The sequence below is a fragment of the Acomys minous genome (genome assembly GCF_964271855.1).
Source record: "Acomys minous genome assembly, chromosome: 12".
Lineage (NCBI taxonomy): Eukaryota > Metazoa > Chordata > Mammalia > Rodentia > Muridae > Acomys > Acomys minous.
Window position 1 is genome coordinate 79223082 of NC_140493.1, and position 22035 is coordinate 79245116.

The window sequence follows — 22035 nt, forward strand, 5'->3', positions numbered from 1 at the left end:
CACCTGCCTCTGCCTCCCCAGTGCGGGAATTACAGTCATGCACCACCACTTCCGGCATTTTTATGCTTTTTAAAGCCTCATACGCTAGCTAACAAATTTTTCCCCCATTGTTAGGACGAGGGGAAAAATACCCAACAGGAAAAACATAGCTTACACATTAAAATGTTGACTATAAACATAAATTGGTGATTGTCAGCCACACATTTCTACAGATACATATGTGTGTATACATATCTATCTATATATGTATTTTATAAACGAGCTAGGATTGATACTTACAAAGAAGTTGCTCATAACTAAGCCAAAATTAAAATTCTCTGACTTAGCATGTATGACCTTTTCACATTCACACCAGTAATTGTATAGAATTACTATTACTGTTTAGATTTTTTTCAAGACAGGGTCTCTCTGTGTAGCCCTGCTGTCCTGAAACTCACTCTGTAGACCAGACTGGACTCAAACTCACAGCGATCCACCTGCCTCTGCCTCCCCAATACTGGGATTAAAGGTGTGTGCCATCACTGCCTAACTTTTTAAAAAATATTATTTTAATACTTTAATTTTGTACATGCATACATGTCTGTATGTAGGTATGTGCATGTGAGTGCAGATGTCTTAAAGACATGAAGAGTCAGATTCTTTGAAGTTGTATTCCATGTGTTTTGTTAACTGTCCAATACAGGTGCTGGAGCTAAATTCAGGTTCCTCTGCAAGAGGGCAGCACACTATTAATCACTGAATCATATAATTTTGTGTGTGTGTATGAGAACAAGTGCCAAATTGATGAAAACTCCATTCTGCAGGCCACAAACACTGTTGTATTAGTTGCAGTTGTGTCTTGAACCTTGCTGCGAGGCTCCAGGCTCTGGGTTTCTTGCTGCATGTTTGTTCATTCATTCATTGGTTCAGCATCAGTCCAGTTGCTTACACACTCTCACCAGGCACTATTAGCTGAGTGAGCATTATGCATCACAGTAAGTAAGACTCTGGGGGGAGCCTGAGAGGAAGGAGTAGTTTTGCATTGCATATTTGTGATTTCAGAAGCCATTTCTCTATGTTATAGGGAGCTAAAGACAAAGGTGCATTTTATTCATTTTTTAAAAAATGTCCAGCCGAGTGTGGCGGTGCATTCCTGTAATCCCAGCACTCGGGAGGCAGAGGCAGGCGGATCGCTGTGAGTTCGAGGCCAGCCTGGTCTACAAAGAGAGTCCAGGACAGTAAACAGTCAAGGCTACACAGAGAAACCCTGTCTTAAAAAACCAAAAAAAAGAAAGAAAGAAAGAAAGAAAGAAAGAAAATCAGTTTGTAGGTACCAGTAAATTATCAAGTAAATGGCTGGCTGAAAAGCAAAGTTATCCAGGTTTCCCACCCACATAAGCTTCTCACTACATCTTATTTTATTCGCTGTGGCTAGAAGGAAATCCCTTCACTTACCAGAAAGACCTGGTTGGCACTTTCACTGAGAGTTGAGTCATCGGGGCTGTCAACAGGTGTCTGACGTGTAAACTTTGAATCAAACTGACTCACATCCTCTTCAGATTGCTTCATAAGAACAAAATTATTAGAACATGGTGAACAGTCTATACTATTCCTATCAACCAAAGGCACCACAAGCCTTATACATTTTGCATAGGGTTTGACTGTAATAAAAATATCAAAATAATCTTAGAAGCCACAGACAAGAAGAAAAAAGATAGAAAGAGTACCATGGTCCATTTACATCACTGTCTTTTTTGTTTTGGTCTGGTTCTTGTTTTTTGCAGACAGGGTTTCAATGTGTAGCCCTGGCTGTCCTGGACTCACTTTGTAGACCAGGCTGGCCTCGAACTCACAGAGATCCGCTTGCCTCTGCCTCCTGAGTGCTGAGATTAAAGACGTGTGCCACCATGCCAGGTTTGTTTTGCTTTTTGAGACAGGGTTCTCTGTTACACAGAGCCCTGGCTGTCCTGGACTCTCTTTGTAGACCAGGCTGGCCTCGAACTCACCGAGATCCACCTGTCTCTGCCTCTTGAGTACTGAGATTAAAGGTGCACACCTCCATGCTGGCTTCTTTTTTAAAATACTTATTTTATGTGTGTAGGTATTTTGATTGCATGTATGTCTATGTACCATGTGTGTACACAGAGGCCAAAAGAGGACACTAGATTCCCCTTGAATTGCCGTTTCAGATGGTTGTGAACTACCATGTGGGTGCTAGGAATCTCTCCAGCCCCACAGCACCATCCTTTTGTGTATGTGTGGTGCTTGAGTTCAAACCCAGGGCTTCAAACTTGGTAGGCAAATGCTCTACCAGCTACCCAAAACCTCCATCTTCAAGTTTTATATATGAATTAACATAGATTTCAGGGTATAACTGTCATCCTTATTAAAACTCTGAATATCAATTCCCCCTTATAACTCTTTAGTATATCTAGTCACTCAATAAATTCCAGCAGTAGTGTGCCCAGGGGCCACTGTACGTCTACTTTGAGTCTGGTAACTGCAGAAGAAGAGTTCTAACAAGGCCGAGGTAAGATGACGCAGCTCAGCAGTGAAGCACTTGCCTGGGCATGCGCAATCTCCTTGTGCAAGCACCAGGGCACCAGACCAGGCAGCATGCTGAGACTCTTCTTGTACATTACTTCACCCCTTATAGTTTTAAAGCAGCGTGGACTCTGAGTACATTTTGTTGTTAAAGAACAGTATCAGATGTAAGTTCTACCCACCAAATTTCTTCTCTTTCATGATGAGTCTGGTCTGACTCATGGGCCAAATATAGGATATAAATATCAACTTAAACAAATGACTTATGCTAAATATGGTGGTATACGCCTGTAATCCCAGCACTTGGAGAAAGAGGCAGGAGGACTAAGGCTATTCTTGGCTAAAGAGTGAGATGAAGACTAGACTGTGCTATGTGAGATCCTGGTTCAAAACAAAACAAAAATAGCGGAGACTACATGCCTATAACTCTAGTACTCAAGAGGCAAAGGAAGGAGGATCACTGTGAGTCCTAGGCCAGCAAAAGCCACACAGTGAGACCTTGTAAGTAAGAAAGAGGAGAAGGAAGACGACAGAGAAGAAAGGGAGGAGGAGGAAGGAAGAAGAGGGAGGAGGAAGAGGAAGGAGGAAGAGGGAGGAGGAGGAGGGAGGAGGAGGAGGAAAAGGAGAAAAGAAAGAAAGAAGAAAGCCAGGGCTGGTGGCGTACGCCTTTAATCCCAGCACTCAGGAGGCAGAGGCAGGCGGATCTCTGTGAGTCCAACCTGATCTACAAAGCAAGTCCAAGATAGTCAGGGCTGTTAAACAGAGAAATCCTGTCTCAAAAATCCTTAAAAAAGAAAGAAAAAAGAAAAATATCGAAAAATATTGCTAGAATTGAAATATTAATGTTAAACATCTGAATTCATAATGACACTAAAAATCATAATTTATTATTTACTTTTGGAGGATACTAAGGAACGACTTCCTTATTTTGAAGAATGGTAAAGATAAACACTCAGCCTATCATCCTGGTACCAATTAGGCCTTGGGTAACCAAACAACTGATAAATTTGCTTTCTGGAAAAATTCTGGCTAACAAGGAATATAGACTGAGGCATTGTGTAAGGCCTGAATGAAAACACATTCTGCACTAGAGTCTCACCTCAGCACTACTAACATTTTGGACTTGATAGTTCTGGGTTTTTTTTTTCTTTTAATTTTTTATTTATGTGTCCATGTGTTTGCCTGCACATGTGTCTGTGCACCACATGCATGCCTAGTGCCTGTGAGGCCAGGTGTAGGCTCCCCCAGAACTGGAGTACAGACAGCTGTGAGCCACCACGTTTGTGCTTGGAACTGAAGGTAGGTCCTCTGAAAGAGCAGCAAGTGCTAGTGCTAACTGGAGCCGTGTCTCTAGCGCCTAAATTTGATGATTCTCTAATGTAGAGTGTGTTGGTCCTGATGCTGTAGGTACTAGTAGCAGGCCCTCTTGCAGTACAACCAAAATGCTTCTAAACTTTGATCCCAGGTAAGAGCGGCTGACTTTCAGGCGTTCGTTAATGACTGCTAACAGCGCTAAGAGACATAAAGCTATACGGTAAGCAGGCCTCCTCGCCAAAGCTTAAAGCATCAAGAGTTCCATCTGTATCACAGGTTTCTTTAATTTGGAAATAGATGAACACAGAAAATGACACAATGGAGATAAAATTAGCAAATTAAAATGTAAGGAATTCAGGGATGGAAAAATGGGTCAGTCGTTAGGAGTACTTGCTGCTCTTCCAAGAGACCTGGGTTAGGTTCCTAGCATCCACGTGTGGCCACCATAACTCCAGGCCCAGGGATGCGAGTCCCTCCTCTGACTTCACAAGCCTCAGGCACATACACATCTACTTCACATCATATACATGCAGCAAAATACTCAAAAAGTATAATCTAAAAAACAAACAAAAACCCCCACTTTTTTTAATCTGAGAAATTATACAGAACAGATGGACCAGTTTTTTTCAATAAATCTCCAGAAGATCTGAGAGGGGATATTTGTATATAATAAGAAAGAAAGCTGGGTGGTGGTGGCGCACACCTTTAATCCCAGCACTCGGGAGGGAGAGGCAGGCGGATCTCTGCAAGTTCAAGCCCAGGCTACAAAGTGAGTCCAGGATAGCCAAGACTATCATAGAGAAACCCTGTCTTGAAAAACCAAACCAACCAATCAAACAAACAAAAAAGAAAAGACAGTACCCAAGCTATGAGTAAACTACAATGGGACCCAGCATGGTGGCGCACACCTGTAATCCTAGCACCCGGGGAGGCAGAGGCAGGCAGATCTCTGAGTTTGAGGTCAGCTTGCTCTACAAAGCGAGTCCAAGACAGCTAAGGCTACACAGAGAAGAAACCTGTCTGAAAAGCAGGACTGAAATGTCAAACAAAGAGCATTTGCCTGGCATGTGTGAGGTCCCAGGTTCAATCCCCAGTACTGAAAAACAAGAGTTACGGACCCGCACATTGCATGCTTCCACATCCACATACCAACAGAGGCTTAAAGGGAGGCTCCACCTTCCGAGCCAGCAGTTCTTCCCAGTTAATGTGTCTGAAAAAGGGATGAGCCTAGAAAAAGCCAAGGGGGAGACGACTGAAATGATAAACCACCTTTCTGACGTTACAAAGCACATAACAAGCTAAACAGATCTGAATGCCCACATATAACTACCACAAATAAGCAAAGTGAGCGTCATGTTCCCCCCAAACACCCAACGTGTCACTTCCTACTTGGACTTCTGCAGCATCCCCAGGGCCAGCTCCAAGCCGAGAAGCAGCGTTTCTTTTCAGCAGCTTCAGGGAAGAAAAGAAGCACTGATGAAAATCCATAATTAATCAATGACATTTTCTTTTATAGGATGTCGTCTCTATTTGTGCTCAAGAAATATAATTTATTATTATCAAGTAGTGTTTCAGAACAAAAAAACCTTTTAAATATGAACTTTCCTTTAAAAAGTGTCTTTCCTGTTTAGTATCTATGTATGACTTTAATCAAAATCTATGTTAAATTCTTGGATGGGGGCTTTAGTGAAGGCGCTATTGGGAGCTGACAGCTGCAGGGAAGGACAGTCCTGTTTCTCTGGGGTACAGCCACTGGTGTATTGCCATATAGATAACTTGCACCCAGTCACACAGACAACACCAACTGGACTGCGCAGGCTCTGAGAAGGGAAAGCACGGAGCTGGGAGAGGTAGGTGCTGTGGACATGAGAGGAAGTTGCAGCAGAAGGGTGGGATGAAACTAGAGACACACATAACCAACTCTGTGAGGTGGTTGTGGGACTCAGGAGGAAGAAACAGACAGATCTCTGTGAGTTTGAGTCCAGCCTGGTCTACAGAGACAAACAGTGAGTCTCAACAAAACAAAACAAAAACCTCAAACAACAGGTATATGTGTGTGTGCTTGCATGTGCACGCATGTGTATGTGTGTACCAAATCCTATCTTGTTCAGCCTTGTTGGTGAGGTTGTTATTTAAGAGCCCTACCTTTTTAAGCAGATCTCGAGCTTCTTGTGTGAGGTAGGGAGGCAAATTAAGTTTACATTTGAGGATTTTGTCAATCGTTTTCTTTCTATTCTCCCCAGTGAATGGAGGCTAAGAGAAGAAAAGAACAAAATATTAGCATATAAAAACAAATTTTAAGTAACAAAATTATCCAATTCCTGAATGGATGGTTATACACTGAGTTAAGAAAGCGTGTTTGGGGGGCTGGAGAGATGGCTAAGCAGTTAAGAGCACAGATCGCTCTTCTAGAGGTCCTGAGTTCAATTCCCAGCAACCACATGGTCTATCCCAGCAGCCATCTATAATGTGATCTGAAGCCGTCTTTTGGTGTGCAGGTGTAAAGTACTCTCATACACAAGATAAAAATAAACAATAAACTTTAAAAAAAATAAAGAAAAAAGCATGTTTGGAAATAATTAACTCAGAGACCTGTGGCTTTGAGCAATGACACCTAAAGAGCACCAACACCCTGAAAGACTTGTGTGGTCAGTGAGGAGTCTCAATCGATGCTTCCATTTCTCCGTTTCATTAGATTGCCATGACAAAGGTCAGTTTAAATTGTCTTTTAAAGTTTTAAATTATGTGCACACGTGGTGTGTACGTTTGTGCACATGTATGCAGGTGCCCATGAAGACCAGAGCCATCAGACCCCCAGGGACTACAGTACAGGAGGCCCTGAGCCACCTGATGTGATGCTGGGAGCTGAAGTAGGGCAGACTTCATTCCTCAACCAGTGAGCCATCTCTCCAGCCCCTAAAGGGGTCATTTAAATAAAAATATCTTTAAAAGTATAAAATCCCACAAAATCATAGGCTACCACAAATGCTGAACTACTAGTACAAAGTTTAAGCTTTGAAAACCACTCCAATAGGAACATGTTCTGAGAGCACCGTAAAGGTCTCTTACTAGATGGCTCCCTAACTGTTCAGCCCAGGCTATAACACATGCAGCTGTAACGTGCACCTACTGCTCCAGTCAGCATGTCATACATTAATGCTCCCAAACTCCACCAATCCACAGCACGATTGTGGCCACTTCTCATCAAGATTTCGGGGGCCCTGCGACAAGAAAAACAGCACGCCTTAAAATGTACCCACTTTCATATAATCTGAATAAAATTATTAAAACTAAGAAAGCTAAGATTATTTTAAACCAGGTAAAAGTTAGATATTACCCCCAAACCAGTTCTATTTCTTTTAACATGCAGCTCTCACATGTATTCTATTGTTCCACAAAATGTGTGGGTGACTGTCCCATCATGAATAGATTCCTTGCACAGTCCAAAGTCTGTCAGTTTCACGTGACCTACAATGAAAGATTACAGTATGACTGCTCTGAGAACTTCAAGTGTATGCAGCACTTGAACATAGCACACAGATAATTCTTCCTTCCATTTAACTTTTCCTTTTTAAAACTTTTCTTGAAGATGCCAAGAACTAGATGCCACATCTTCTGTGGGGTAATAACTACTTAAAGGCCGGGCAGTGCCGGTAATACCGTCAGTGCAGTAAGGAGAGAGCACAGAGAGTAATGAAACTGGTTAAAGCTCCAGCTTTACCTACATACAGAATTCTGTTCCGTTCTGAAAGAGCCTCTGAAAAATCCAGATTAAGTAATATATGTCCCTAATAAACATCATGTACTTAAACAAAAACCACAGCACACTTCAACTTTATTGTTTCTTCACAGTGTACTTAAGAGTTCTTACAGTAGTCTCAGAAAGTCACCATATAGCATATTATGCCAAATGCTATCAGTTAGCAGAAACAAATTAAATTATTTACTGCTGAAAGCTGCCAGTGAAGGAAAAAACCTAAAATTTGCATAGGGTAATCATTTCCTTTCCTGAAGGTAGAATTCCACCTCGCCCAAAGATCACTTCAGATAAGTTACTCTTGGTTGTCATTAATTAATCAGTGGCACAACAGCAAGGGCCTATTATTCAAGGTTCCTCTCAGACAAAAGGCTATGGCTCATTTATTCACATTTACTCAACTGTGAACATTTACTACGTTCTGATACAAAAGAAGAAACAGGGCTATATTTGTCTTTTATTTTCTTAATTTTAAGAAATTTATTTTATGTGTATAAGTAATTTTGCCTGTGTGTACGTAAAATCCAACATATGTGCTTGGTGCCAAAGTAAGCTGTGAGAGGGTTCAAGAACCCTGACACTGGGGTTATCAGTGGTTGTGAGGCAGTATGCAGCGCTAAGCAGTGCCTGCTCATGAGCACTGAGCCAGCTCTGCAGCTCCTCGGGAGCCCTGGAGACGGGGCTGGCCGGAACTTGGCTGCTGCTCCAGCTTCCCGTGAATCTGAGTCTCTCCATTCAGACTCTGCAGCACTAGAATGACAGGTGTGCCACTATACCTGTCATCGCTTTCATCCTTTCTTTCTTTCTTTCTTTTTTTTTTTTAAGATTTATTTATTTATTATGCAGTGTCTCTTGCTTGCATGTAACTCCTGCATACCAGAAAGGGACACCAGATCTCATTACAGATGGCTGTGAGCCACCATGCAGTTGCTGGGAATCGAACTCAGGACCTTTTGGAAGAACATGCAGTGCTCTTAACCTCTGAGCCATCTCTCCAGCCCATAGCTTTTATTCTTATAGAACTAAACGATATATCCAAGTTTATGGATTTAAAAAGTTATTTTACTAGACAGAAGCAGAAGGATCTCTGTGAGTTCGAGGCCAGCCTGGTCTACAAAGTAAGTCCAGGATAGCTAGGGATACACAGAGACCCTGTCTCAAAAAGCAAAAACAAAAACAAAGTTATTTTACAGCCAGGTAGTAGTGGCGCACACCTTTACTCCCAGCACTTGGGAGATAGAGGCAGGTGGGTCTCTGTGACTTAAAGGCCAGCCTGGTCTGCAAAGTGCGTCCAGACAGCCAGGGCTATTAAACAGAGAAACCTTGTCTCGGAAAGAAAAAAAAAAATCAAAAAACAAAGTTATTTTATTATTCCACCATTCTCTTGTTCTATCCTTTGCCTTAGAACTCAGAATCAGAAGGGATAGGGCCATAGCTTGTAGCTTGTAGCATGGACAAAGAACAGGGTTTAGTTCTCAAGACAAAGAAAATAAACAATAACAAAAAGAAAAAAAACAAAAAAGCTTTAAAGGAATACCTCAAAGGCAGAATTCAGAATCAAACCAGGTGCGGTGGCGCACACCTTTAATCCCAGCACTCAGGGAGGCACAGGCAGGCAGATCGCTGTGAGTTTGAGGTCAGCCTGGTCTGTAAAGCCAGTCCAGGACAGCCAAGGCTACACAGAGAAACCCTGTCTTGAAAAACAAAAACAAAAGAAAAAGAAATCCAAGTTGGGATGGGAAATGAGGAATACAGATATGGTTCCACACAATGCACTTTTTCAATCCTATCATTTTTTCTACTAAAAAACAAGTTTTATAGGCCACTATAAAATGGTGGTGGCGCATGCCTTTAATCCCAGCACTTGGGAGGCAGAGGCAGGTGGATCTCTATGATTTTGAGGCCAGCCTGGTCTACAAAGTGAGTCCAAGACAGTCAAGGCTACACAGAGAAATCCTGTCTTGGGAGGGGGGGGGGGACAAAAAACAAATTTTTTTTCTTTAATTTCATATGTATGAGGGTTTTCCTTCATGTATGTATGTACACTACATGTGTGTCTGGTACCAGCAAAAATACCAGTTCTAGATTCTCTAGAACTAAAGTTACAGATGTTCTAAGCCATCATGTGGGTACTGGGAACTAAACCCAGGTCCTCTGCATAAGTAGCAAATATTCTTAAGCACTGAGCCCCTCACAATTTTTTTAAAAAGAACCTTTTTTATACAGGCCTCACCATTTTCTGTCCAAGAGTTTACATTGGTTAGCTATCTCATAAATCGTCCTATGGAAACCTAAGGATCAGCTACTGCTCACAGCCTTGTGGATGCCTTGGTCTGTTAGTTTGTTCCTTGAGTAAACTACACAGTCTTCCAAGTTCAGACTACATCAGCAGAAACAGAGCTGTAGGAGCTGCAGCCAGCACTGGCACTGCTATACTCATAGCTGTACAGAACGTTTGTCTCTCTAGTTATCTATACCTAATATTTTATTACTGGAGCTATACAAAATATTTGGCACAATTTCAGTCTTTTTTTTCTTCAAACATTAGTTAAAATTTATTATAAAAAGGTTTGCTCTTTTTAGCTGCGTGGTGGTGGTGCATACATGTAATCCTACACTAGGGAAATTGAGGCAGGAAGACTCTAAGTTCAATGACAGCTGGCTATACAGAAAAACCACGTCTAAGAAAACAAAAACAAAACAAACAAGTTTTGCTTCTACTATTTATAAGAAGACAAAAAACAAACAAGTTTTGCTTCTACTATTTATGCATTTTTGTCATTAAAACTCAATGGCATAAATCAAAATAACATTTGATTTGTCTTTGGAGTCACAATATTTTATATAAGAGTTTTTTTATAAGTTGTAAAGAATGGCTAGTATCTTCAACTCTATTTAAGTTCAATCAAAAATAATAAATACTTCAAGTACCAGAAAGTATCATGAATGCTATATATTCTGCAGGGGTGCGGGGGAGCATGTAACAAGAGAGAGAGAAACACGGAAGCCTTGGGAGCAGCCTGATCTGAGTGGCAGAGCTGCACGCTGACTGTTACTACAGAACTGTTCATGACATATCTCCACCTTGGTGATTAAGCATGATGTTCTCCGGCTTCAGGTCTCTGTAGATGATCCCCTTTTGATGTAAATGCCCCAAAGCCATGGAGATTTCAGCCAAGTAAAAGCTGGAAACAAAAGTGATTTAATAAAAATTTAAAAAGAAATCTACCCAAAGCAGTTATGTATGGAACAAAATTCCTTGAAAGAAACAGACATGCACCAAAGACCAAATTAGTGGGAGTGGAAGAACGTTCTAGGAAAAAGAGGTGGCATAGGATGATGCCACACTGCGGGGGGACACTTGTCACTCATTTTAGTCAAACTATACCATGTCTTAGTTTTCCTTTAGCAAATAGTGCTAAAAATGCAAAGCTGTAGAGCCTATTCGAACTATTACTGATTAGAGTCTACTCTCTCTATGTAGGGATTAGGTCAACAGTCATTCAGACCAAACAAATTCCTCCCCCCTCCCCCAACTTTTAAGATTCCACAGGAAACAGGGACTTTTGTTATCCTCAGAGTTCAAGTCTTGGTCCTTACAGCCTGACCTGTGGAAGCCCACTCACCCTTTACATAATACGGCTGTGTACTAACACCAGCCAGCCATGCCCACAGCCTGTGCCCGCCCCCTTGTCAGCCAGCCCACAACTATAAACTGTGTGACACTCAAATTTATCTACCTCAAAAGAATAAAGGGCTGCATCAACCCTGTCTGGATTCGAAAAGCACAAAGCACTGCAATACTGGCTGCATAACAATGTTGCAATCCTGCAGATTACTCCAGGATGGAGAGGGTGTGTCCTGGAGGACTGAGGCAGTTTCACAGCCAGCAGGACCACAGCCTCCAACAGGGCTCAGAGAGCCTCCTCCAAAAAGGGGCACTTCATCCCTAAGGCTCTTAAATGCAGCTTCTGTGTTAGAAAAGGCCTGAAATTAAACAATGGAATGCAGTTTGGTAATTAAGATAGAAAAAACATTTAAGTGTTTTCTATTCAATTAATGTGTAGGTCAAACTGATTTACTGTTACCCAATACAGTCACTTCACAAAAGGTTGTTTGTATTTTTTAATTTGAAGCAGATGCCGTCTTACGAATAGGAGGGCAGATCCCATCCTGGCTATAAAATCAATCCACAGATGTATGTTCAGGCTTATCACCTCCCTAAGACTGCACCTTGGGAACTGGAAAGTCTAAAAAAAAGAGGAGATGATTTCTGATACTTTCCATTGCTCCACATACAAAATTTCACTGGAAAACCACACTCACCCACAACCAAGGCAGGCAGCTTACCAATTCAAGGAAATTCTGCAGTGAAGAGCGGTCCACCCAAGGCCTGGGGGCAAAGGAATCATGTGACCTCCAATAGCTGCCCAATCCCGAAGTTCCCCCTTGACTTCTGAGTGACTGGCTGGCTCCAGATCAATTTACTGATCGTGTGGCTGCCCACAGTGGGAATGTACTTTTGTTCTTAATTAAGTAAATCATTACCTGAATCCACACAGCCACACAAACTTCACTTACCAAGCTGTGTCTTCCATGAATATTCCCTCTCTTTCTAATTGCATAAACAGTTCTCCTCCTGCAAAGAAAAAATGTATTAGGAATAAGTATCTTGACTTCCAACCCTCTTCTAATAAGTTTGTACTTTCTTGTGTCCTTAAAAAATAAGAAAAAACTCCTAAAAACTGAGGTTTTAAAGTCTCTAGGAAGCTATTTTGGCAGCACGTTTATTCTCTAAAAACTAAAATTGGCTTGGAATTACAGATTTACACCTGCAAACTTCTAAATATACACAGAGTTCAGGCCTGAAATTTTAAAAAGTCTTGATTACAGCCTCTCCCAAACTCTTCCCATATGTAAAAAAATGTTAGCACACAATTAATTTTAGTTAATATGACATTCCTTTTTTTCAGAACCCTTATATAAACTTGACAGTGGCATAATTTGAGTATCAAAGTAAATAGTAATAAATGGTTATACTGTTCTGAGTAATCTGAAAAACCAGGAACCCATAACAATGTAAATCAATGAATAGATAAAGTTTTCAATGGAGAAAGGAAAGCTCTAGATTGCAGCAGAATGCCAAGTAAAGGAATAAATGAAAGTGACATGATGGAGTGAGAAGAGCCACTTGGCAAACACCAAGGTTAACTGCTACAGTCAAGAATCAACGGATGGGCTGGGCAGTGGTGGCGCACGCCTCTAATCCCAGCACTCAGAGGCAGAGGCAGGTGGATTGCTGTGAGTTCGAGGCCAGCCTGGTCTACAAATCGAGTCTAGAACAGCCAAGGCTACACAGGGAAAACCCTGTCTTGAAAAACAAAAAACAAAACAAATAAAATAAAATCAAGGGATGCCAAAACTGGACCTGAAAGCCTGATGACACAAGGTTCTGAGTAGTCCCAGAGTATCCCCACAAGAGACACTTATTAACTCCAAAGGGGGAAACCGGCAGATACCATGTGACCAAAAGGACATCATTAGCAGTAGGACAAAGATCTAAATACCATGCACCTCCTGTCCTGCACTGCTGAGAAGGACACAATGTCACTTGGACAGTTCTGTTAAAAATGTGTAACTTAAATCTATTCATAAAGAAACATCAGATGAGCCGGGCGGTGGTGGCGCATGCCTTTAATCCCAGCACTTGGGAGGCAGAGGCAGGCGGTTTGCTCTGAGTTTGAAGCCAGCCTGGTCTACAAAGTGAGTCCAGGATAATCAAGGCTTCACAGAGAAACCCTGTCTCGAAAAACCAAACAAACAAACAAAAGAAACATCAGATAAACTCAAACTGATGGCATTCTCTAGAAACTATAGTCTTTTTAAATGTCAACATGATAAACGAAAAGACTAAGGAACTGTTCCAAATTAAAGAAAACAAAAAATATTATTATGTTAATGTTAACTTCCTAAGTATTTTATAACTGTAGTTACATAAGAAAATGTCCTCGACTTTAGAGAATGCTGGAGTTCTAGTTATAAAATCCTTAAATAACACAAAAAAATGTTGACTGTATATGCTTGCATGTATATATCACGCATATGCATAAAGGGGAAGGCAAGCAAATGCACTGATCTAAAGGACTGGGAAGGTCGAGGTGAGGGGGCCACAGGAATGCCAGGCTATCTGCAGGACCTAGATGAGGAATCTTTGTACTACCCATAAAATCTATATACAGTTGAAATTACAAAGTAAAGTAACAAAATAAGTAGCATTAAGAAAAAAGGTGGGGGAAAGGCTGGAGAGATGGCTCAGAGGTTAAGAGCACTGGGTGCTCTTCCAGAGGTCCTGAGTTCAATTCCCAGCAACCACATGGTGGCTCATAACCATCTATAATGAGATCCTGTGCCCTCTTCTGGTGTGCTGGTATACATGCACACAGAGCACTGTATACATAATAAAAGTAAATAAAATCTAAAAAAAAAATTTATTTAAATAAATAAATAAATCTTTAAAAAAAAAAAAAAAAAAGAGGGGCTGGAGAGATGGTTCAGAGGTTAAGAAAAGCACTGACTGTTTTTCCAGAGGACCCGGGTTCAATTCCCAGCACCCACATGGCAGCTCACAACTGTCTGTAACTGAAAGATCTGATACTCAGAGACATTCATGCAGACAAAATACTAATGCACATAAAAATAAATAAAGAAAAGAAAAGAAAAAGAAAAAAGGTGTGAAGCCAGGCCCGGTGGTATACGCCTTTAATCCCAGCACTCAGGAGGCAGAGACAGGCGGATCAATGTGAGTTCGAGGCCAGCCTGGTCTACAAAGTCAGTCCAGGACAGCCAAGGATACACACAGAAATCCAGTCTCCAAAAACCAAAAAAAGAAAGAAAGAAAGAAAGAAAGAAAGAAAGAAAGAAAGAAAGAAAGGCGTGAAATTCTGCAGCTGTTTCTTAGAAATTGCAGGTATGCTGGCCTGGTGGCACATGTCAGCCTGGTCTACATAATACTCTCAGTAAGCTCCCACATCTTGATTTAGAAAGGACTATTTAGTAGAATATGGGAATTATAGCTACTACTCTAACTTATTATTGTGTAAATACTTGATTACAAAGAGATTTAAATAAAACTTTATAGACAGGAAAACTTTTCAAGTTACTTTCATATTTGTCAGTAAATATTAGAACCATTTGTTCACATGTGAATTTCTTTCTTCAATTGTCTTTATCAATTTTAAGGCTTGTTCACAATGAGAAAAACCATTTTTTACTGTTTGAACCCCGTCTGTGGAGCAAAGGGCACAGTTGCATGCGTGTACTAACCACTGAGATACTCGAGGATGAGGTAGAGCTTTCCGCCGGTCTGAAAGGCATAAATTAAATCCACAATGAAGGGATGCTTTACTTCCTCCAGAATATTCCGCTCTGCTTTTGTATGAGCTGTATCTTTAGCATTTCTCACTATCATTGCCTAAAGGAAAAGAGATGATCTATAAGAACAAAATAGTGAACATTTTTATCCTATGGTAACTGGGAAAACATATTTCATGCTTTTCTAGCCAATACAGAAACTGATACGGGTTAATGGGAGCTACTCACTGCTTCTAAATATCTAAACTTGCTGGGGCATTACAGTAAACACGTACGTGAAAACAGATCAAGTTTATGCATACATGCACTGTCAGTTGAGGCCTTAGTGAGCTCCCAACTTGAGGCAAAGAGGGCAGAACCTAAGGAACCCCATCACTGGGGCCCAGAGTATCAGGAGAAAAGAAGCCATGGGGGCAGGAACAGAACTGTGGGTACGCAGGGGAACTACACTCAACCTGGCAGAAGTCTTCCTGGAGATGATGAGAGCAAAACTGTAAAGTTAACGTGAAATGTGGAAGACTAGAAAGCGCTCCATGAAAAAGAGGTATGACAAAATGGATGTGTCCAGGAACCCACAAGGTCGGTATGCTAATGGGCGGTTAGAGATTCCACAGAGGCAGGGGATGGGAGGCTGGGCATCCAGGCAACCGTACTCAAAGCTCAGAGGCAAAGAAGAAATGCTGAGGTGAGTGTTATGAGTAACCTAGGCGTTAGTGGAACTGTGGGGTTTAGGGAAGAAGTGAGACAAAGCAAGTGGTCAGTCAGTACAAGACACTAAGGAAAGTGCCTCACAACTAAGATGATAAAGATAAGAAATAAAATTAGAAAGGCTAAAGCCTTGTCATTTGTGCCTGTAGCCTAATTAGTTTTAAGAAACAATGAAAGATGGGTGTGAAAGCACATTCCTGTAATTTCAGCACTTGGGAGAGACAGAGGCAGGAAGACCAGGAGTTAAGGACCAGTTACGGTTATTAGTAAGTTTGAGGACTAAACTACATAAGATCTTGTCTCTACTACTACTACTACTACTGATAATAATAAATAATAATAATAATAACTACAACAACAGTAAAAGCATTTTGGAAAAATTATATAGTTTTGGACACACTAAGCATAAGTTCTAGGAAATTATTCCAATGATAAACCCCAATATTATGAGACTCAAACATACATATTAGTTGTAACAATATCTACAAACTGAATGTCCATATGTAGGATATTGGCTGAAAGCCTATAGAAGTTGCATATGCATAGTCATAAAAAGAGTAAGGAGCATTTCTATGAAGGTGAGGTGAAAAGAACACATAAAGCACGGTATTGTTTACAATACACAGTGTATGCTACGTTTTGTGAAAGGAGGAGGAAAGAGGACAAACATAAGCTGGGCATGATGGCAAAGGCCTAGAACTCCAGTGCGTGAAGGCAGAGGCAGGAGAGCGTAAGTTTGAGGTCAGCCTACACGGAGCCAGCCAGAACACCACCAGAAGACCTGACTCAGGAAGTCCCAGCAAACATACATCTGTTTCTAGCTATCAAATTAAACACAACTAAGAAAGCCTCAAAGCTAACAGTAAAAAAAAAAAAAAAAAAGAGTGGTAAGGGAATAAGACTTGAGCTGGGCAGTGATGGTGCACACCTTCAACCCAGCACTCAGGAGGCAGAGGCAGGAGGATCGCTGTGAGTTCGAGGCCAGCCTGGTCTCTAAAGTGAGTCTAGGACAGCCAAGGCTACACAGAGAAACCCTGTCTTGAAAAAAACAAATAAAAAAATAACATATCCCCCACCCTCGCAAAAAATAAAACGGAGAGGGAAAGGGAGGGGGAGGAGAGAGAGAGAGAGAGAGAGAATAAGACTTTTTTGTTTTGTTGTTGTTTTGTTTTGTGTTGTGTTTTCCGAGACAGGGTTTCTCTATGCAGCCTTGGCTGTCCTGGACTCCATAGACTAGTCTGGCCTCGAACTCAAAGTGATCCGCCTGCCTCTGCCTCCCAAGTGCTGGAATTAAAGGCATGCGCCACCACGCCCAGCGAGAATAAGACTTTTAAAAATAAATATTTTATTTATTTATTTTATGTAGGAGTGCTCCCTCTGCATGTGCATCTGCAAACCAGGAGAGGGCGTTAGATTCCAGTATAGATGGCTGTGAGGCACCATGTGGTTGCTGAGAATTGAACTCAGGACCTCTGGAAGAACAGACAGTGCTCTTATTGGTTGAGCCATCTCTCCAGCCCGAGAATAAGACTTTTAAGAATATTTTCTGAGTAAGATTTCAATGGTTTGCCATTCATCATCTTGTTTAAATTAGTTATTGCAATTATAGTAATTTTGATTACTGAGTGTTAATAATTTTAAACATTCTATGACTAAAATGAAACCAAAGACAGAAATGTAAAATGAAAGTAAGCACTACAGAAACACACAAACTTGGCCAGGGGTAGTGGTATACACCTTTAATCCCAGCAGAAGCAGTTGAATCTCTGAGAGTTCAAGGCCAGCCTGATCTTCATAATAAGCTTCAGGACAGCCAGGACTACATAAAGACAAACAAACAAGAAAGAAACCCTACAAATTTAACAGAATGCTCTGTTGGTAATTTTATCACAGAAGCAGAAGGAAAGGCACCTAAGTAAGTTTAAGCTGTACACTGTTGGGCTGGGATGTGTCTCAGCTGGTGGAGCTCTTGTCTTGCATGCAGGAGGCCTGGGTTCAATCCCTAGCACCACACACACGGAGTGGCACTACAAACCACAGTCCCCGCATGCAAGACGCTAAGGCAGGAGGACCCCAGCCCTTGAGCGCAGTCTAGGCGACAGACAGTGATATCTAGGCAACCCTAAGCAACAAGTGGAAGATGCTATTTCTAAAAAAAAAAACCAAAAACAAATTAATTGAAAACAAAGCAAAACAGAATTCTGATTAGCAGTTTTTGAAACCACAATGAATTATAATAGAGATAACACAGAGAAAACCAACTCTAGACTGGTTCTTTCTTTTCCGGGGGCCTTTGAGAAGGCTCTCATTCAAAGGCTTAGGGGGCTTATACTGTCTCAGTCCTCTGACATGCTGGGTTACAGGCATGAACCACCATGTCCAGCTCATACAAGTTGTCATTAGCGTGTCCATAATTAAAGTGGAGATAAAAGAGGTCACATAAGCCGGGCGTGGTGGCGCGCGCCTTTAATCCCAGCACTCGGGAGGCAGAGGCAGGCGGATCGCTGTGAGTTCAAGGCCAGCCTGCTCTACAAAGTGAGTCCAGGATGGCCAAGGCTACATAGAGAAACCCTGTCTCGAAGAAAAAAAAAAAAAAAAAAAAAAAAAGAGGTCACATGAAAGAACTGTGAACTTACAGGACAACAGAGAGGCATCAGTTCTTTTAAGCTTTCAAGTTCTAGGCCAACTAGGGCTATAGAGTAAGCCCTGTGTCCAAAACAAAAGAAAAGAAAGGCCAGGCATACTGGCTGCACACCTTTAATCACAGCTTGGTCTACAGAGAGAATTCCAAGCTAACCAGGGATATGTAGTAAGAACCTGTCTTTAATTAATTAATTAAATTTAAAATGGAGGAGGAGGAAAAAGAGGAGGAGAAAAGAAATTAGCACTATCCTGTTCTCTTCCAATTAAAAAAAAAAAAACTTTTCAGAAACACAAAAAGTCCTTGCTAAGCTGTCATGGCACACAACTTTAATCCTAGCACTTGGGAGGCAGAGACAGGCAGGCAGATCTACGATCTAGGATTGAGGCCAGTGTAGTCTACAGGACAGCCATCGCTATACAAAGAAACTGTCTCAAAACAAAAAAAAAACCAACAACAATCAAATATATTTCACATTATGAGTACTTTGAATGTATGTACCACATGCATGCCTGCTATCCACAGAGGCCAGAAGAGGGCATGAGATCCACTGGGGGTTGTGAGCCACCATGAGGGTTCTCTAGACCATCAGCCAGTGCTCTCCACTGCTGAACTGTCTCTCCAGCTCCACTGTCCCCCTAAGGAGTACTGCATGAATGGGAGACACAGAAAAGTAGCAGGATTCCGGCCGGGCGTGGTGGCGCACGCCTTTAATCCCAGCACTCAGGAGGCAGAGGCAGGCAGGTTGCTGTGAGTTCGAGGCCAGCCTGGTCTACAAAGTGACTCTACGACAGCCAAGGCTACACAGAGAAAGCCTGTCTCGAAAAACAAAACAAAACAAAACAGAAGGTAGCAGGATTCTATGTGCTTATTTCTACCCTTTATCTTAATGTTGTGTCAGATTCTGACAACAAATCAACATCACTAAAATGACAAGTTATTAAAAAAGACAGACACAATGGATGACAATATTCTTTGATAAAAATTACAGAGTTTCAGGACTGGTAGGGCTACATAGGGAGACCATGTCTCAAAAAATTAAAGGACCCTATTGGAGAGAAATACTGAACTCTAGCTTAGGACCTTGACAGGACATGATAAACTTTATGGGGGAGGGGGTAAGCAGCTGGAGAGACGGCTCAGCAGTTTAAATCACTGCTCTTTCAGAGAAGCCAAGCTCAACTCCAGCACCCACATGGTAGCTCACAGCTGTCTGAAGCTCCAGTTACAGGGATCTGACTTTACCCAGACAGACATGAAGGGAAAACACCAAGGCACATAAAATAAAAAGGGGGAGGGAGGGAGGGAGGGAGGGAGGGAGGGAGGAAGGAAGGGGCGGGAGGGAGCGAGCACAAGCAAGAGTGCGCAAACAAAAATCAAAACTCTTCAGAAAATTTGCTGTGCATGGGAAGAAACTATACTAGCATGGAGGTTTAGGATGGAGTAATTACTGCGCACACTGTGCTATAGGCTAATTAAATAGAAAACATTTGTTTGCTGGGGCTGGAGACGGGTCTCGGTGGCTCAGTGGTTAACAACACTTGGTGCTGCTGCAGAGGAGCTCACATCCATCTCCAGCTCCAGTGCCAGGGGACCCAGTGCCAGGGGACCCAGTGCCTTCTTCTGACCTCCACAGACCACAGGCACACACACGGTTCATGTACATATATGCAGCAAAACGCTCATACACATAAAATAGACATATCTTTAAAACTCTTTAGCCATGCGCGGTGGCACACACATGCCTTTAATCCCAGCACTCAGGAGGCAGAGGCAGGTGGATTGACCTGAGTTCGAGGCCAGCCTGGTCTACAAAGGGAGTCCAGGACAGCCAAGGCTACACAGAGAAACCCTGTCTCAAAAACCAAATAAATAAATAAATAATAAAACTGTTTTAAATTATTGACTTTTAAAGCAAAAATTAAAACTATGGTGCAAGCCTTTAATTCCATCACTCAGGAGGCAGAGGCTGATGGATCTCTGTTCTAGGCTAGCCAGGGCTACACAGAGAGACCTGTCTCAAACAAACAAAATAATTAAAAATAGTAATAAAAGTCAAAGCAAGACACACCACTATACAAATTTGGAACAAAAACATTAGAAGTAAGAGAAAAGAGCTAGAGAGGTGGCAGTTAAGAGAGCATCTTCTCTTCCAGAGGATCCAGGCTTGATTCCTTGCACCCCCACGGTGGCTCACAAACTGCTGCTCCAGTGCCAGAGGAACCAGACACCCTCTTCTGGATCTACAGCACACAGGAGGCTCAGACAGGAAGACTGGAAATTTGAGGCCTGGCTAAGTTACACAGCAAGACTGTCTCAAAAATACAATTTCAAAAATAAGAATCTAAAAGGCATAGTGGTTCAAGCCTTTAATTCCAGAACTCGGGAAGCTGAGGCAGGCACATGTCTGTGAGTTAGGGGTCAGCCTGGTCTACAGAGTAAGTTCAGGACAGTCAAGGCTATACACTAAGAAACCTGTCTTTGGAGGAAAAAAAAAAGGTAAATTGGGAGTGAAAGAAATTAAAATTCTTTTATTTTTATTGTATGCGCATTGGTGTTTTTACTGCATATACCTGTGTAAGGATGTCAGATATTCTGGGGCTGGAGTTACAGACACTTATGAACTGCCATGTGGGTGCTGGGAGTTGAACCCAGGTCCTCTGGAAGAATAGCCAATGCTTTAAACCCTTAGCCATCTCCCCAGCCTCTAATTTTTTTTAATGATTTATTTTTATTTTATGTGCATTGGTGTTCTTCTTGATTGTATATGTGTATGAGGGTGTCGAATCCCCTAGAGCTGGCGTTATAGACATGTGGGTGCTGGGAATTGAACCTGGGTCTTCTGAAAGAACAACCAGTGCTCTTAACTGCTGAGCCATTCTCAAGCCTGATTCTTAACTATCTTAATAGGAAACTAACACATAATCTAGAATTGCTGTATTACGAGCAGTAATAATATGCTTACTACTTAGAAATATGGAGACCAGAAGCTGAAAGTTCAGAGAACAATGGAAAGTGCTCTCCTTTATACCTTTACCAGAAATAAACAAAATACACCTCATAATACACTTCCCATTCTACAAGGAGAGTTGCTATAATATACTTTTTCCTTTGTGCGGGGAGGGGTGCTGCAGACTAAACCAGGGTCTTACATGTACTGAACATGCAGTCTACCACTGAGTTAAAGGCACTATGCCTGGAGCCGGGCGTGGTGGCGCACGCCTTTAAACCAGCACTCGGGAGGCAGAGCAGGTGGATCACTGTGAGTTCGAGGCCAGCCTGGTCTACAAAGCAAGTCCAGGACAGTAAAGGCTACAAACAAAACAAAAAACAAACAAACAAAAAAAGCACTATGCCTACAGACACATTTATCTGATTGAAAACTTTATAGAAATTAAGATAGAGTGTAGGCAGTGAAAAGGGGAAAAGGAGTCACCTTTTTAAGCACCTTCATGGCAAATATTTTCCCAGTATTGGCTCCTGTTACTTTTCGAACCTGGAAAACCTGGACAAAGAAATGAATATTAGCATTTTATCAAAAGCCAAACCATGCAGGTCATCTTCTCTAATAAGAAACATGTGACACTGTTGTTTATACTATAAAAGTGCATAACAAACGACTGTGCACAAAAATGATCTATTAGAAGAGGCCACATTTTAGGGTTTCCTAGGGAACTCTGTGACGCGCGGGACTCTGTGCTTTGCTGCCACCTGATGGCAG

At 41.7% G+C, this 22035-nt stretch overlaps 1 protein-coding gene across 7 annotated transcripts in view; it reads right to left on the reverse strand.

The window, feature by feature from the left end:
- Positions 1 to 22035, reverse strand: part of RPS6KB1 (ribosomal protein S6 kinase B1) — a 38959-nt gene that overhangs the window by 5845 nt on the left and 11079 nt on the right. For 5 of the 7 annotated variants that reach the window (XM_084803279.1, XM_084803284.1, XM_084803278.1 and 2 more), the window contains exons 4-15: positions 21751 to 21819; positions 14918 to 15065; positions 12176 to 12233; positions 11945 to 11987; positions 11828 to 11844; positions 10679 to 10779; positions 7215 to 7305; positions 6968 to 7058; positions 5983 to 6090; positions 5227 to 5289; positions 4987 to 5064; positions 1435 to 1542 (exon numbers count right to left, since the gene is read on the reverse strand). In XM_084803279.1, coding sequence (XP_084659405.1) covers positions 1435 to 1542; positions 4987 to 5064; positions 5227 to 5289; positions 5983 to 6090; positions 6968 to 7058; positions 7215 to 7305; positions 10679 to 10779; positions 11828 to 11844; positions 11945 to 11987; positions 12176 to 12233; positions 14918 to 15065; positions 21751 to 21819 — 975 coding nt within the window. The remainder of the gene's footprint in view (positions 1 to 1434; positions 1543 to 4986; positions 5065 to 5226; positions 5290 to 5982; positions 6091 to 6967; positions 7059 to 7214; positions 7306 to 10678; positions 10780 to 11827; positions 11845 to 11944; positions 11988 to 12175; positions 12234 to 14917; positions 15066 to 21750; positions 21820 to 22035) is intronic. The other 2 variants (XM_084803280.1, XM_084803282.1) reach the window with 1 other exon arrangement.